The sequence below is a fragment of the Lonchura striata genome, chromosome 18 (assembly GCF_046129695.1).
Source record: "Lonchura striata isolate bLonStr1 chromosome 18, bLonStr1.mat, whole genome shotgun sequence".
Lineage (NCBI taxonomy): Eukaryota > Metazoa > Chordata > Aves > Passeriformes > Estrildidae > Lonchura > Lonchura striata.
In genome coordinates, this window is record NC_134620.1 from 8,067,145 (window position 1) to 8,084,040 (window position 16,896).

Sequence of the window (16,896 nt, forward strand, 5' to 3'; positions counted from 1 at the left end):
GCTGATATACTGGCAAGTGCCTGTCCAAAAGGATTAAATGAAAAGTTTGACACAGACTACAGCCAGAAGAATGTCTTTAGCAAAAGGTTTATGAACTTCCCTAGACATATTTCTAAGCAATGTCCCTTAAAGACAATACCTTGTATTTAGACCCATTTTAGGTAACAGGCACAATGCACAAACAAAAAATAAAGTTCACTCTGAGAATTCTTATTTATTTGAAGAGAAGCAAAAGCATATATTAAAAGGCTAGGTTTTAATTGCTTCAGAAAGCATACTTCAGTGGCCCCAAAAATGCCCTCATTTATTGGGTTAAAACTGGTCAAGGAACCTCAGAGGTGGTGGCAGTGGTGCTCCTGCTGCAGCAGTGACTTTGACAGAATATTTCAGAAGCCCTCAGCAGAAATAATAAGGAAGCAGCCACGAGAGAGGAAGTTATCCAGGAACACTGTGTGGATGGCCAGAATGGTTCAGTGTCTCATGCCCCTGAAGCATCACCCCTGGTACTCTCTGCAAAAGAGCTGCTTAACAGAATCAACTTGCAAGGATAACCTGCAGGTAGATCAGGCTCCCTTCCAGAGCAGGGAACATCCAACTGAGAGGGAAAAAAGCCCCACGCCTCAGAAGAGAAATTCGGGTAGTTCAAAGGGAGGGCAGATGAACATTTTTACAAACCACAGAGCTTTTAGCTCTGGTTGATTTATTAAATGGGTCGTCCTCTTTTTCCTATCACTTCAGGCAACAGTTGAATTATTCAATGAGCTCCAGTTGACTATGTTGTTTCTAAAACACTTGGGCTACCTCTGGGGAAGGAAGACAAGAGACGAGGGGGAATAAAAACATGTTTAAAAGTTAAAGAATTTAACAGAAGTGGGTCCTATTCATTTAGAGAAGTCTCAGAAGCAGAGAGGAAGTCAAGCACTTCAGCAGGTCTCCTGGCTAAGGAACCTTGTAGCACATGGAGAAGTGGAGATGTACAGCTCAGCTGCAAAACTCACAGCAAAGGGGCAGCCTTGTTCCCCTGCCACTTAAAGGGTGGTGGCCCTTCTGCTCCCACAGACAGGATCCACGGCTCAGCCTCAGTGACTCCACCATGTCTGTGGAAACAAACACATGCTTTACCCATACCTAACAGAACTGTCAGAGAATTTCTCCTGCAGTCCAGTTGAAAGAAAAGCAGTTTTCAGAAAATCCTTCAGAGTTTAGTAACTGCAGTACCCTTTTTTTTTTGCCAGCCTAAAGCAGAGTGACTCAAACTGGAGAGGGGAGAACAAGAACGAAGCCAACCTCTCAGTGAGGCAAATACCAAACCACCAGGCTGACAAAGCAACATTCCTCTGAACACAACATTTCTCACGGATCACCAGCTCCAGGACTTAACTTCATAGTGGCATTTAATTAACAAAAACACTGTGTGATGGCCATGTGAACAGAGGTTTGTTTTCAGATGGCTTTCAGATTTCAGCAGTAGTAGAAGTGGTTGGCCATGAAGTAGCAGATGAGCTCTTGCAAAACTATTTATGATCCAGCAAAGAAGAGATTTATGCTCTAGAGAAGGTTGGCTTGCTAGAAGAAAGCCTCTTGACAGCACAGAATTCTGTTATCATTTGTGCTTGCTCAGTAATTGGGAGCTGGATGCAGGAAAACACAGTGATCCATCAGCATCAGCCAAGACAAAATCAAATCAGGAAATACATTAAAAAAATTAATGTAATCAAGAAAAGCAAAGGACCTGACAGCAAATCAGTGAAGCCAAAAGCAGACACAGTTATTTACTACAGTAAAAATCTAAAAACCCCCAAACCTGTAGATAATTTACTCATATATGACATATTTTACTACTGCTCCCAAACACCGGCAAATCACATATGTGTATTTCAAAATAAAATGAGTTATTTATGGCTTTTTAAATTATTACAAGAAATTTACAGGCACAAAATCTTTAAGGACACAACCAGAGCATTCTGACCTGAGTAAATCAGAGGATTCCACATGCCAACTGATGCTCAAATATAAAAATTAAAACCAGAATGCAGCACTGACAGCTGGTAAAAATTTCAGAAATGCAAAAATGGTAGAAGTCAGCAAAACAATAGTCAGAGCCAATAATCAGGGGCTCAGACTTGGGTCCTACAAGTCTGCTCACCATACTAGCTTTGTGGGCCAAGTACCAGTACTGGATATTGAATTCTCTCTCTTGACCCCCAGGTGAGTGGGAGAAATAAGAGTGTATACTCACTGAATTTACCTTCCCTGAAGAATTCCCATTTATTTCAAATGTTGCCTTGAACCCCTTGAACCAAAATACTCCATCCCAGCTGCTGCATTGTCCTGGGTACCTTACTAACTCCTACTTAGCTTTGATAACAGAACAGGCAAGATCCTTTTCCAGTCATTTCTTAATATTTCTTCCTGTGTCTTATTAAATTTTTTTCCCAGCTTCTTCTTTGGTTGCCATCTATCTTTTGTACAGATGAAGTCTGTCCAATCCAGCAAGTCCAGGTTCTCATTACTGCAGCAATGGCACTGATGCAGGAATTTTAAATACATGGGTTTAGCTGGTGTGTACTCATTGGGGTAACTGTGAATGCAGTGTAAGAATTACTCACTGCAGTGATTTCAAAAGGATACTTTAATAGCTTTCTGTAAAAAAGGAAGTTTGAGCTTCTGAATCACCTATGTAAAACAATCAAATCTGCCTATTTTTTTTTAAACTAAGAACAGTCTTTTTGTTGTATTCCAGTAAAGCTGCTTCATTGTAACCGGGCATATTGCACAATGCCAATTTTCAGCCCCTTGTGTCACAGGGAAATTCTCACTCGAGTAACTTCCATTCAGTCCTAGCCAAGAGCATTAGAATTTGTATAAAGCTGACATGCTTTACTCAGAGAACAGCACCCAACCAATCCATTCCAAACAATCAATAAAGTTTACTATACAGACCCAAAATTCAGAATTGAGGACACATCTTTGAAGTAATCTAGAGTATCATCCCTGGGAGAAAACTATTCACTAAAGCCACTTCATTTTAGTTTTTATTTTGTGTTTGCTTTGTGTTTTTTTTTTAAAATAAGCAAACAAGATTATGACAGAAATTATGCAATAGAAAGAAAAGGGGCTTATCTAAAGTAAATAAAGCCTCCTGTTTGAAACCAGCTGACAGCATTTGGTATTTCTCCTTCCCTCTCCCCTCTTTAAGACCAACATTTTTAGTTACAAACCAACTTCCAGAAGAGATTTTCAGGTGAGTAATGACTCCCTTCTTGGTGTGGCCATTCTCATGGCACCACTGAGCAAGAAAATTGATAGGATATGGTGCACATTTGACAGTGAGCAGTTCAGACACTGAATGCTGCTTGAACTTGCACAAATTATTTTTATCTTCACTTTTTAGAATGCTAGGTGCACAACAGAGAGCAATGCAAGCTTGAGATGCACCCATGAGTAAGTTCAATGCAACTCAGTAAGATTTATGGAGTTTCTATTCAAATAATAACTCCAATTTCCATAAGACTTCCAGAAACATCATCACACAACCTTGAGACAGTCCCCACAAAGATGTCTTGCATTAATCAAATTATGCAGTACCAGCAGGTAAGGGACTGCCAGTGGCTTTTTAGTGAGAAAGAACACAGGGGCAGGATGTTCAGGATGAGTGACCTCTTGTCCAAACCTTCTCTACAGACCAATCCTCCCAGTAAGTCACAGGCAGTCACATTTTCTCCCAACAGCCATCAGAGGAAGAACACTGAGGGCAGTGCCCTGGGAAGAATGTGCCTCACATCAGCCTGGGAACAGAGGAAGTTGCCTGTGAGAGCTCCCCAACAGCTAAAGCAGAACTGCCATGATGTGCTGGCAGAGTGAACCTGAGTACCTGCAGTTTCCACAGCAGCCACAGCTCTGCCTGCTCAACCTCTCAAGGACTCCAGGCTACACCTGACTGTACAGACAACCATATCCACAGGCACTCTGCCATACACATACTACCAAATAAACTAGAAAAATGGAAAGGACAGAGGTATCATGGTATTCAAATGAGAGCTTTCAAACTGGAAACACAACCAGAAGAAGTTAGGACAGCAACCTGACACTGTCTCCAACAAAGCTGCTTTAAACAGGAACATCATATTTATCAACAAATTCCTCCTGTTTGTTTTTTTACTCTCCAGCAGAAACAGGTCAGACGAGCCATGTACATGCAAAAACTCCCACTGGCTGTACTTTGTGGGCAGTGTTGACTATTTATGTCTCACTTGCCATGCCTCTTACCACCCACCGAATCCACAGGGATCAGCATCTGGACTCCTCACTGTTGTTGGCAACACAGACACAGCAAAAGGTCCAGTCTTCAGCCCTGGAGCCACAGGTGCTCCTGGCACGGTGCCTGCTCTCATCTCAGCCCACATAGGGCACGAATTATTTACTCTGTCAAAACATTCAGAGATATTTAACCTGTCCAAGGACTGTCCACTTGTCTGCCCACAAGGGAAAGGAATGAAATTAGTCATTATAAAGAAAAACACAGCTCCTACAGCTTCTTTTCCTCTGCTCTGTGAGGAACATGCCCAGCAGAAGTGATACCAGCAGAGGCAAGTACCCTGAGCCTTTTTATTAGTAACACAAAGGGGAGTGAACAGGGGTAACTCTCCAGGGACTAGATCTCTGAATGGGGCAAGACATGATGGGGTGTCCCAACATGCCTTTCCTCTTTATGTTGCTATCTCAGAAATCTAGATTCAAATCATCAGACTTAGTACTTTATCGTTTCAGATTTTACCCAAAGAAGTCTTGAAAATCACATCATGCACTGGAAACAGTAATTTTTGGCTGACTTAGCCAAAACTTCAGAGAATTACCTGTTTACTGATATTCTCACAGAGGTAGTCAACAACATGCAGAATGATACATTAGTTCCCTACAGCCAAACTAACAGACTTTTCAGTAAGAAAGACACTGGAGTAGGGTTTCCCAGGACAACAGCCACTATGGAACCCTTCTTCAGCCTGATGATGGGCCCCCAAAGCTTGCCCTAACTCTCAGCAGCAAGACAAGCATTACCCTTAAGAATGTGTGAGCTTTTTGACTAATTTTTTCTGTTTAATAAAAACAAGACATAAGATAGAAGGTGGAGAGAGGGAGGACAAAGCAAACTGTCTAGGATCCTTTTTTAGATTTTTTTTTCTGTAGAAAAAGAAACAAACCCAGGAAGCCCTATGGCACAGGAGGTTCTAACTGTTTTCTGTAGACCTTCCAAGCACAAAAAAAAGAAAAACAAAGACATTAATCTCTGCAGTAACAATTCCAATAACCACATTCCAAAAGCCATGGTGCAGTTAAGGTGCCTCACTGCTTCATCACCATCACAGTACACCATGGCAGGTAAGAAACGTGGAACTGGAATTCTCCAAACCTATGGGAATGGAAATTTCACATCAATTTCAGGAAAGATCAGGGAAAAAGTCTTAACCTTCCTCCACTTGATTAGCACCTGTCACATTTAAAGGATGACCAAAATACTCTGCTCCTTTAAAATGTGGAAATTTAACAGGGAGTATTTCCTCAGCAATGATCCTCCTGCACTTGGCTCACTAGTCTGCTGTCATTCCAAATGCCTCTGGAAACATCAGTAGGATCCAGATACCCCAATTAAAAGCTGGCATGTACTCAACTGCACTGCTGAACAACCAAATGTTAGTCCTCCAATTACTGTCCAAGAGCTCCTTCTGCAAAGCTGCCCCTCCAGCACTCCATTCTGTGACTGGCAGTAGTTGGTTTGGGAAGTTTGCAAGAGTTTAAAATAAATGTATCACTTTCCTAACAAAAACAGCGAAGTTCTTCTAGGCATAGTACAATCAATTTACTCCTGGTACTCATAAAAGCTCTTAAAACCTCCAAGGCTCTCCTAGCACTCCAACTATATTTAGATAAATGTCGAGCCTAGAAACTTAATTGTTCTCCTTCTGATACAACTGCCTCCTGTCTTCAGCTCCCACAGTCAGAGCTACTGAAGGAGACACTGCCATTAACTGAAGCCTCTTCTTCAATAAAATCCACAGCATGAAAAATGCAGAAATGGGTCATTTGGAAGAGGGGGGGTCACAACCCACAGAATTTGCAAGCAACAAGTAGACATGTATGGCTAAATCATGGTACAAAGGGATGCTCAGCCTTCACTCAGAGCTCTGCACACTACTGCTCTGACTCACAGTTCATGTCACTCACACAAAATGCCTTTTTAGGGAAGAGCACCAAGCGGAATTGGAAGAAGCAAGCAAAAGGAAAGAAGTCAGCTCCTACATATTCAGCAGTGCAGCTAGCACAGACTGTGCACTCACTACAGCAGAAAAGGCCTATTCCATTTACCTGGTGTTACTAAATTCAAAACCAATTTATTTACATGAGATTTTTCGTAACAAACAACATTCAAGTGGAAGTCACAAGTAGCTTACTTGAAAAGACAGAAGACAGCTAAAGTAGATATGACTTACAACCTTTCTTTTTTGAGCTGGTCACTTGAACAGAAGAGTTCTGGAAACAAACAAAATACCATCAAAATCAGTATTCCGGTTCCTCTTTGTGGCACAAAATAAACTTCCATCCTACTAAACCAGCTGACTGGTTTCACCAGCATCACCTGAGCTTAGAAACTTATGATGTTTTAATTTACTTGTTTCACAATGGGCTATCCCTTCAATTTTTCAGCATCTTGGCATGCTTGGTGGTTATTTAAAAATATTTAAATATTTAAGTATTTTAAAATTTAAGGAGATTTGCCAGCCTGAAAGGAGAAAAATCCTGTGGGATCTCATCAGTGTAAATAAATACCTGACAGGACGGTGCAGGGATGATGGAGTCAGTGGTGTCCAGGGTAAGGACAAGAGGCTTTGGGCACAAACTCAAACACAGAAGGTTCTGTCTCAACACCAGACACTGTGAGGTTGACTGAGCACTGGCAGAGATTGCTCTGGGGGGCTACAGTGTGAGTCCTTGGAGACATCCAAAAGCTACCTGCAAGTGGCCCTTCCTGAGCAGGGAGTTGGACCAGGTGAGTTCCAGAGGTCCCGTCCAACCTCAGCCACTTGGTGATTCTCTTGCTCCAAAATATATCCTGCTGGTTTTGAACTTACAAATCTGCATTCCAGTTCCTCTCCAGACACGCCCCACCTAAAGCAAGCCAACAGGGAAAAACAAACCTCAAAGCCTTTCTGAATTGCCTCCCCCACATTCAAATCTGCAGTGGCCATAAACTCATGCATAGTAATGATCAGCTTTACTTGGGGCTAAATAAACAGACTTCACTCAGCACCACTTTGTAACTGTGGCACAGAAGACCACGAGTTTCCTTTTGCTCAGGCAAATAGATATAAAAATAAATATGGAACTTTGGAAGAGTTTGTCTTCTGGGTATCTACCTCATCCAAAACACATCTGTCCAAATAACTAATAGGTCATAATCTTAAGTGATACAAAGTAAAATAAGAAATATCTGCTCCACACAGTTTAAAGCATCTCGCTGTATTTTCAGGCATGATCTGAAACCTCCACCCCTCAAAATGCCAGAAGCACTCGGATAACCCCAGAGTTACATCCCCTGGTTTCCTCAGCACAGAGTGCACTCGCCAGGAACTGTGACCTGCTTACTTTTACTTCAGTAACAAAATGTTGACAATCCCTCCAGAATTCATTTCTTTAAGGGAAGGAGCAAAAGTTCAAAGTTATCTCTAGGAGATGTGCTAAAGCCTGCCCAGTCTGTCTCATCTCCCCACTGCCCAGCTGGATTGGCAGCCTGGCAAAGCTGTCTCTTGCTCACCTTCAGCCTCCCCTGATCCTGCTAAAGGGATCACTTCAACAAGTCAAAGCATGCAAATATACCTTTCACAATCTCCCTTTTAAAAAGCTCCTTAAAATCTGGCTGTTCATCAGTCATCATTGTAAAAATCTCTCCACTCTCTGCCTATGTGACCTAATTTATTTCAAGAACAGGTTCCTGAGGTTCCTCTCTGGCAAATCAACCCCCTTAAAATCAGGCACCTTTAATCACATGGTCCCCACCAGGGCTAAGAGTGAGGCATGTTCTCACGTATGTTCTTTATACCTGCAATATATTCCTAATATTCTAACAGATATCTGCTTTCTGTCATACTCTGTGCTTGTTTAACCTTTACATCATTGTTGTCTAGAATTAATTCCATGTAATCTCTGACAGACTGTCTCCATGGTACTGACACATCACCCCACATTATTATATGCTGACATTCACAGCCACTTCATGAGACAAATGGTCCTCACTTAGATGCTAAATCAGCAGCCAGTGCTTCTCCCTAAATTGATCCCTGCTATTGTCAGCCACAAAAATGCAACTGATACATGGCACACAATCTTCATTCATCACATTTCAATTAAACTTCAATAAGACTGACTTAAAGAGTGCCACCATCATCACCAGATGGCTGAAAGTTCAACTCAGCACCAACAAACAACTTGCTGTGCCACCAGCACTCCATTTAACAGCCTCCTGCTCCTGTTTGGTACCAACTCATTGTCCTCTGAAGCAAGAAACACCAAAGATAACCCAGAGCTTGGATCTAGTCTGACAGTTTGCAGCACTTAAAGTACCTACAAGGCCTTGAGTGTAAAGATATCACAGAAAGCAAGGAACAGCAGAGCATCCAGTGTCCCTGCTATGAATTTTTTACATATGCATGTGGATGCTTTGTAGTTCTGGAAAAGTTTTAAGAAAGCTCAAATATTCAAAAGTATATTACAAGTGAGGCATTGATTAGCTCCCAAACCTTTCTGACAGCTGAAACCTTTTACACTTAGAAAATTCAGTGAGCTAAAGAAAGAAATATTTAGCTATTTGAATTAGTGTATTGTACTTCCAAAATGAGAGTACTGGGCTATAGAGATTTATTTTCTTTACATCTTATGTTACTTCAACAGCCAGCTAAAAATAGAAAAATGGTAATTATTTAGCACATCTTTAAAGCAACAATTTCCCTCCCAATTAATTTCCAGTTCCTTCAGTTTAATTATGTACTCAAATTGTCTTGACGCACACACTGCAAGAAGCTGAATGTGTTTCCTGTAAATTTAATCACCTTCAGAAATAAGGATCCTAAAAGAACTTTGTAAGCAAATAAGAAGTCCATGCCACTAAATCTGCCTAGATGGGGAGAAGGCAGAAATTGATGTCACCAGACAGTAAACTCTGGAGCTTGAACTCGAGTAACTATCTGCTTTCACTTGCCCTCGGGGTAAATGACCTCAACATAATAACAAGTAGTTCCGGCCCAAATAAGAATGAAACTCATCTCTCCCCCCAGAAAACAGGGTCATCATTATTGCTCACATCAGCCACTGTGGAGCCCAGCCCAGGAGTCTTAATGTCTACTGAAGCTGCAGACAGCCCAGTCCTATTTCTGTAAAGTTTAGAGACAAAACTGCTGTACATTTCTTTAATAGATGACTGGAGCCTTGGGGAGAGAGTGGAAAGCAGAGGGATCAAGCTCTGCCTTTCTGGTGCCAGAGCAGGAGCAGCACCAGGGCAGAGCAATGCACGGATCAGGCAGAAACACACAGACCTCCCCCCATGCAGAGCCAGGACACGGTTACCTCCAACAGCTCCTGTTATTTTCTTTTCAGCATTTCTTTATTCTTCTACCCTGTGGCCTTATCCTAGAAGGGGCAGTGGTCCAAAAGCCACGGAACAAAGCAAGAGAGGCTCTTTACCTGAGAGGAGGGCCCAGAGCTCCCCTGCACACAGAGCCCTGCCTCGCTGGGGGATACAGAGGTGCCTGTGCAGAGACCCTCCTGCCACAGGACACTCCTCACCCACCCACCTGAGACAGGACTGCCTCCAACCTGCATCTGAAACCTGCCTTGGTATTTAATGCAATCCTCTGGTGTGCACCTGCATGGCTTTTGTCTCCGCTTGGAGGCATGAAGGGGCCAGAGATTCTTTGCAGGTAAGAGATTACTTCAGTATTGTACAATCAGAAGAAAAACCCTTACTACTCAAAGCTCTGTCATTTGAGCACAACAAAGGGGAACTTTTAGAACAAAGCATTTCTGAAATCAAGTATCTGCTAAAAGCTTACACATTTCAAGCCTGTCTAGATTACTAACTAGGTCCAAGTGGAAATGCACTATCAGACAATAGAACGAAGGCAAGGTTAGCATAAAGTGCAATGATCTTATAAAATATTTAAGCAAAGCATGTGACCACTGATAATATGCATTTTGACTGAACAATAGGCTGTGCACATAAACAACATAGGGCTTTGGGGATTTTCCTCCAAACTTCCAGCATATATAAGCATTTGTAGGCAGGGAGGAAAAAAAGTTTAAGAAAGAAAAACCAAGCAATATACACAGAGACACATTCCAGACTGGCATGGCAGAGTCCCTTTAAAGTATATTTGTAATATTATGTACATTCTAGCTAAGAACAGACACATGTACACACCAGGAGGTTCTGGAACCTTTAGGTTAGTGAGGAAACAACACAAGAGGAAGGTTTCTGCTGAGAACAAAGCTCTCATACTTACCTGCAATCAGCAACTTCAGCAGGCTGATTCTGTGCTGAGGCTGGTCAAACCCAAACAAACCCATGGTTTAATTATTAATAAAGCCCCCATCCCAGCTAAGGCAGGCAGGCAGCTGTACAAGAGTATAAACACATTAAATTACAGTATTTTTAACTCACCTACTTAAAAATCAAGTTTTTTTCAAAAATTAGAATACCAGAAGGAGACCGGTTAACAGGACTAAACTTCATTTATCTTCAGAATCACACACTTCATCTGAGCACAGCACCTATTCCTGAAACCACTCAATTGACAAAGCCTGGGTAGGTTCCCTTCCTGCTCCAAACCCCAGAACAGAGAAACTCCAAGAAAATTAAGCCAGCAGTGATAATTTTTCCTAAGAAACACCCATAGATGGTAATTATTTGCATGCCTTACTTTACAATAAATAGACTGACATCAGGCAAAAGCAAGTTTTACAGGTCCTTATGCAGCACACCAGCAGTAAAATTCACTTGCTTACCAACCAGAGAGGAAGGGAAGGCTTGCATCCAGAAAATATTCCAGGTATGGTGTCACAGACCAAAACTTGGGGAAAAAGTGTGATGGAGGTTATAGGCTGTAGCGATGGATTCATGAAATTCATGTCAGCTTGGGGACAGGCTGAAGCAGGAAAAGGGGTCATGAACTGCACCCTCAGTTGCAGCATCACTGCACTGAGGTGTCTGGACACCACGGCTGACTCAGCCCTCAATTCAGGGAGCCCTGTCTCCTTTTATCCAGGGGGATTCAAATCTTACCAGGAAACAGCTGAAAAACTGGCTACTGTTAATTTGTGCCAAGTGAGGAATTCTACACGAGGAGCAGTGCTCAGGCTTTCTAGGAAGATAACTCACAATAGCTTACTTCAACCTTGCTAAGAAGTAAAAATACAAAACCATTTCCTATTTATGCTTAGAGGGAAAATATAAATAATTAATAACATATCATATGCCCTTTGTCCTCCTTAGTCTACCTTCATTACCATTGACCAATTTTTCTGGAAAAGGTGAACAGTGGGTTCAAATCTAAATCTCTGAGAAGACTTTAATTAATGTCGTTACGCTGAGAGTGACCCTTTGTAAACAAACATTCTTTTACAGATGCAGTAAGTTTGATCATTACCATGACCACCATCAAACACTGCATCGTTTCCATGAAGGAGCTGATGTGATACAAAATTCCAGAAGATAATGAAGACTCTCTTTACACAGCTACAACACATTGTGTGCCAGCAAAACACTGTACCAGCTTAAAAAGCTGAGAAGGCAAAGAAGATGAATAACAGAATACATAGAATGTAGCTAGAAACAAATGATACTCTGTAAATTTATATTTTTAAGACCTTTAGACCTGTAACACTGACACTTATCCATAAGCTGGAAGTGGTAGTCAAGTCTACACCCCAAGGAAACCTTCAGTGTTCCAGCTGTACCTGCAGTTGTCCTCATCTGTACATCTACAGCGTAAGAACAAAGTAAATCACAAAGTGATGTTCTGTAACACAAGTTTTCCACTGCATTTGTGGCTACTGTGTGCATTTAGGCTCTCTGCAAAATGTTTCTTTAAACTGCTGCCTATTGGATACAAAGTACAGACGAAAGCTGTAAGAGAATTCTATAAATTCTGGGATAATCCCAATACTGGTCAATCATACATCTTATTCAAAAAATGCAGTCAATACTGGAGATATAAAATATTAAAGAAATACTTAAGGCAGATATCACTACTCCTCACACCTACTACAGGATGGAGCTGCATGGTTCCCCTACTCTTGCTGGGTTTGTAAGTAACTGCATCTGAATTAAACCCAGAAGACTTATGAAAAATTGATGTTACATCAGAAGAAATTTTTGCCTAAGGTGTCTCCCCCCAATAAAGTTGAAACACCTATGCACCTCGGTTTTTATAACAATAAAATAATTACTCTCCTGTTGCTGAAGTTGCACAGGACACCCCTGTCAACAAGGCAAGGGGCTGAAACTGTCAGAAAAGATAAAAAGAGCAGGGCAAGATTATTACACTGAAATCCCAGGATCAACATCTTACTTAAGGGAAGATTCATTCAAATTTCATCAACCTATTGAATGAATTAGGTAGGCAGAAAGGATGCCAGCATCAAAGGGGAATTAATGATGACCTGAATTTGAAACACAGCGATCGCCCACACAGAGCCTGAGACTCAACGCCTCTGTGCCGCCCGGATTCGTCAGAGAAGGCTGCATTCTGGGACATGTCAATTAAAATTAAGAATGAAATAACTCTGTGCAACGGTGCTGAATGGCATTTTCTCCCAAGAGACCACAAGTTCCTATTGAGATTTCAGCTGTGCAATCAGATTTCCATTCTTAACTCTTTCATTTCCAATGTAATTGATCGGTTCATAACACTCCCCCCTTCAATTCTCAGCTAAATCCAAAGGCATAATTGTATAGAGTCTTGGACCTACCTGTAGCCAAAATCTGGACTATACTTCTCCAGTAGTGAGACACGAGTGTTGCAGAACACCAGCTCTAAATGCCTGTGGGCACTATCGGAACTGAGCTGAGAAATTCAGGAACAAGATAAAAACCCGAGAAGCTGCAGTGTAACCCCAGGCTGAAGTGCACTGCTCAACCAGGCAACAATTCTGAGAAACTGGACCTCAAGAGTTGCCAGGGCCAATATTTGAGTTTCATTTGTCCAATGGAGAAGTCAGCCTTCATCACCTCACACCACCTGCCCCACCCACCGCGTGTCCCTGAGCTGCTCCCAGCTGGGGATGGGACCAGGAACCCACACAATCCCCTGGGCAGCCACTGTGGGCATCACAACTGAGCAGAACCCCAAACAGAGGGCATCTCGTGAAGTGCTCAACAAAGCTGTCTTTATATTTTACCTTTCACAAATTTTTGCAATTCAAAAATCCGCAGGAAATATTAGGAAAAAAAGTAGTTCAAGTGTTGTTTCAACACAGCATTAACTTAAAAGACATTTTTCAAAAACATTTATCTGTAATTTACAATCAGGAGAAAACTAATTCTCCTTGTCCCTTTAAAGGAAAACTATGAATTTTTAGAAGACTAAAACAAAACACTTGAGGGAATTTTAACTACAGGAAGAAAGGATAAGAGCATGGGGGAAGAACCCAACAGACTTCGTAAATATTTTTGCAATTCTAGTTGCCAAAACAGTATTCACATAATGTACCTCAGCCAAGTTTCTCTGAACAAAAAAATCCAAAGAGCAACAATTCATGAAATACACCCACACATTTGCAGTGTCTTTATGCAAGCATACACAGCATTTCAGCTGCTGTAGACATGACTCTTCCTTTATTATCTTGATTTACATGGCAGATGCTGATTTTACCAGTGTCTCCTTTTCTGGAAGGCTCTGGAATTCAGCCAAGCTAGGCATGGATGTTATACATTATATGCTATGCCTCTTGGTGGAGGCAGCAAAGGAAGAAAATTAAATTTTATCTGAGTACTGTAAAGTTTGCACTGGCACTGTTGAACTGAAATTTTGAAGCGTCAGCTTTGTGGGAAAAAAACCAGAACTGAGCCCATGTAAATGAAATAAAGATGATTCTGACTGGAGTCTCAAAGACCAAGAAGAAGAAAAACTTACTGGATTCACAGTGTGCCACACTAGACTTAGGGAAACTGCAGGCAGATGCTGCAGTTCCTATTTAAACATCAAAACCAGTAGTCAGGTTTTCCAAATTATTCAGCAGATTGACACAGCACCTTTTAATTGATGTCTAATTATATCTGCAGCTGGTGAACACTTTTAAAGGTTTGAAAGTCTGTCCCTCAATCCTGGTTACCTATATAGCAGCAGTTTTCTCTAAATATTTGGCCCTTGAAGACATGGCAGGGAAAAATAAATGTTTTAATCCAACATATTAAGAAGGGTCACAACTTTTTCAGCAATGAACTGAACAACGTTCTCCCTCTCACTATGCTTTTTCATATGGCTGATGGAAGATAATTTCTGTATGTTAAAATATAAAAGCTGCAACTGTAAATATGAAGGTCCATCATCAGTACATAAAAAAATAATTGGTGCTTCTTCGCACTCCTTGCAGTGCAAGAAGGGTGGGTGCTGTGTCACTTTCTGTTTGCTTCATATTTCCTGAACATTATCCAAGTCTTTTTCCCCCAACTCCTACATCTAAAATGACTGATGGCTGCTGGTTTTGATGTAATTACAAATGGCTCTCCCCTCCAGAAACAACCTGCTAAAATGAACATTGTACCTTAGAAGCTCAGTACTACTCTTAAAATTGCCAACAGTGTGCACTAATACATAGCCCTGGTATTACTGTGCCCTAACTGGTGTCACAGCTGTCACTGAAAGATGAAAAGCTGAATAGGAAAGGAAAAAGAAATCGGATGTGATAAGACTGCATCACAAAATACAAGATAAACGTGTCACCATGACCAAGATGCATTCTAACCTCAGGTAATAAAATAGCATGTCTTGGTCAAAAGAATTACCCAAATGAGATGAAACTGCTAAGGACAAATCTAGCACACATGTACTCACATTTACATATGCTAATGTGAAGAATACATTTTTTAAAAACTATTGTAAACATATTGTAGTCAGAAATACAGAACACTCTTGTTGGTCAAAGAGGAGAATGAAGATCTGGAAAGTATAAGACTATTAAAGCACATGGGTGAAAAAAAATTATTACTGAAAAACAGAGACAGGAGCTGCAGCATCACGTTCTGACACTCTTAGTGCTGGGACACAATCATCCTAAAGAATTAACACCATAACCAGCACACTTCAGAAAGCTGCCAAATATTTTAAAAATATCTACTGACTTGCCTGGCAGTGCTAGAAGGCAAGGACAGGCTTTCTGTACGACCAACTCACTGAAATTTCATCCACAAAACAGTTAACTTCAGCCAACCACAAGCATCAGGAGGCACCCCTGCCACTGTCCCCCTTTCCTCTCCTATTTGCAAATCAGCCAGTGGGTTCATCTGGAACAGCACATAAAGGATGCAAAGTACTTCTGAAGCCCCAGTCACATCATAGAAAGCTTCAAGGCACATGTAAACCAAGGCACTATGCACACCTCAAATTCCTAAGTTTCCATGACTTAGGAATGGCCATTCTGGATGCCACAGGAAGGCAAGAAGGTCACGCCAGGAGGGTGCCTGGAAGTGAGTGATACCTATGGGAGAACATCAGCATGACCTGATGCACAACCAGAGCAGTTGCTGAACAGAATTTATGCCAATATAAGAGACAGTGGGTGCGATAAAAGAATTTCCAGATAACGTTTCAATATAAGGAATTCGTTTGGATTAAGAAGGATTAAGAAAGGTGCTGACAGAGAATCTAGCCACCCACATAATTTGCTCTGTAAATAAGTAATTTTGTCCATTCAAAACAAATGTTTCACATTACTGCAGTGCAGTACTGTGTCAAGCCCTATATGTAATCTTTCCCTGGTTTATCAATCCTTTCTCTAGAGCTACTTGGAATTAACATACTTTCAAAGGCCTGTATTGAGCTCCTTAAACAAGTGACTTTATCTTATTCAAATTCAGAGTTCTCATCTCTGCATAACTGTGGTAGAGACACTGATCTGTGTCTTTGCTGAAGTATCACACACCCAACCAGCCAAGGCCCACTCAGTGCCATGCCCAGGAGCCAAAAGGGTCCTTATGCCCTTAACAGCAAATTCACCTGAGAATCATATCGAAAGAGAGGGATGCAAATATATTCAGATGCAAAACTTAAGAGAATAATTTACAGGAGTTTACAATTCAAACAGCAGAAAAATCCTGGTCACACACAGGATCTGTTTACATCTCAGGGCTCTACCATCCATAAACAAATTGTGCTGCATCTCTTTCATCAGCTCCTTAATCAATTACAAGCTTGTACTTTGAAAGGACTTCTGAACATTCCAGATTATTCTTCTGATCAGTCTTACACTACACACATCCAGAGTAATGCTACTTAAATTAAACCATCTTCTCATCTCCACATAAGTATTTTTATACCCCCACACACATATATAAACACACACAAAAATACAATCCCTACTGTACAAAAATAAGCCCTGACTCTGGTTTCATTACAGACTTTCAGGAACAACTCTCTGAACACTACAATAATCTTGCTGAGAAAGTTTTACTGAAAATAAAAGTTCAGAACTGTGCCAAGTGATTTAGCTTGTAGAGGCAGAAATTCCAAAGCTCAAAAATACTTCAAAAGTTTAGTTAAAACACTTTCTTTTTTGAACACTGAGGAGTTGTGATGCTAAGGATAGATGTGTGGGATTGGACAAAAGGGGAAACTCTGGTATTTCAATCTC

General features: G+C 41.2%; 1 protein-coding gene across 15 annotated transcripts in view; it reads right to left on the reverse strand.

Moving 5' to 3' along the window:
- The window catches only part of ARVCF (ARVCF delta catenin family member), a 248,924-nt gene that overhangs the window by 115,835 nt on the left and 116,193 nt on the right, over positions 1 to 16,896 (reverse strand). The window contains exon 1 of one of the 15 annotated variants that reach the window (XM_077787169.1): positions 4,277 to 4,848. The exons of the other annotated variants lie outside the window; for them this stretch is intronic. Within the exon in view, the coding sequence (XP_077643295.1) occupies positions 4,277 to 4,297 (21 nt within the window). The 5' untranslated portion in view covers positions 4,298 to 4,848. Of the gene's footprint in view, positions 1 to 4,276; positions 4,849 to 16,896 lie in introns of those variants that run through there. 15 annotated transcript variants of the gene reach the window in all.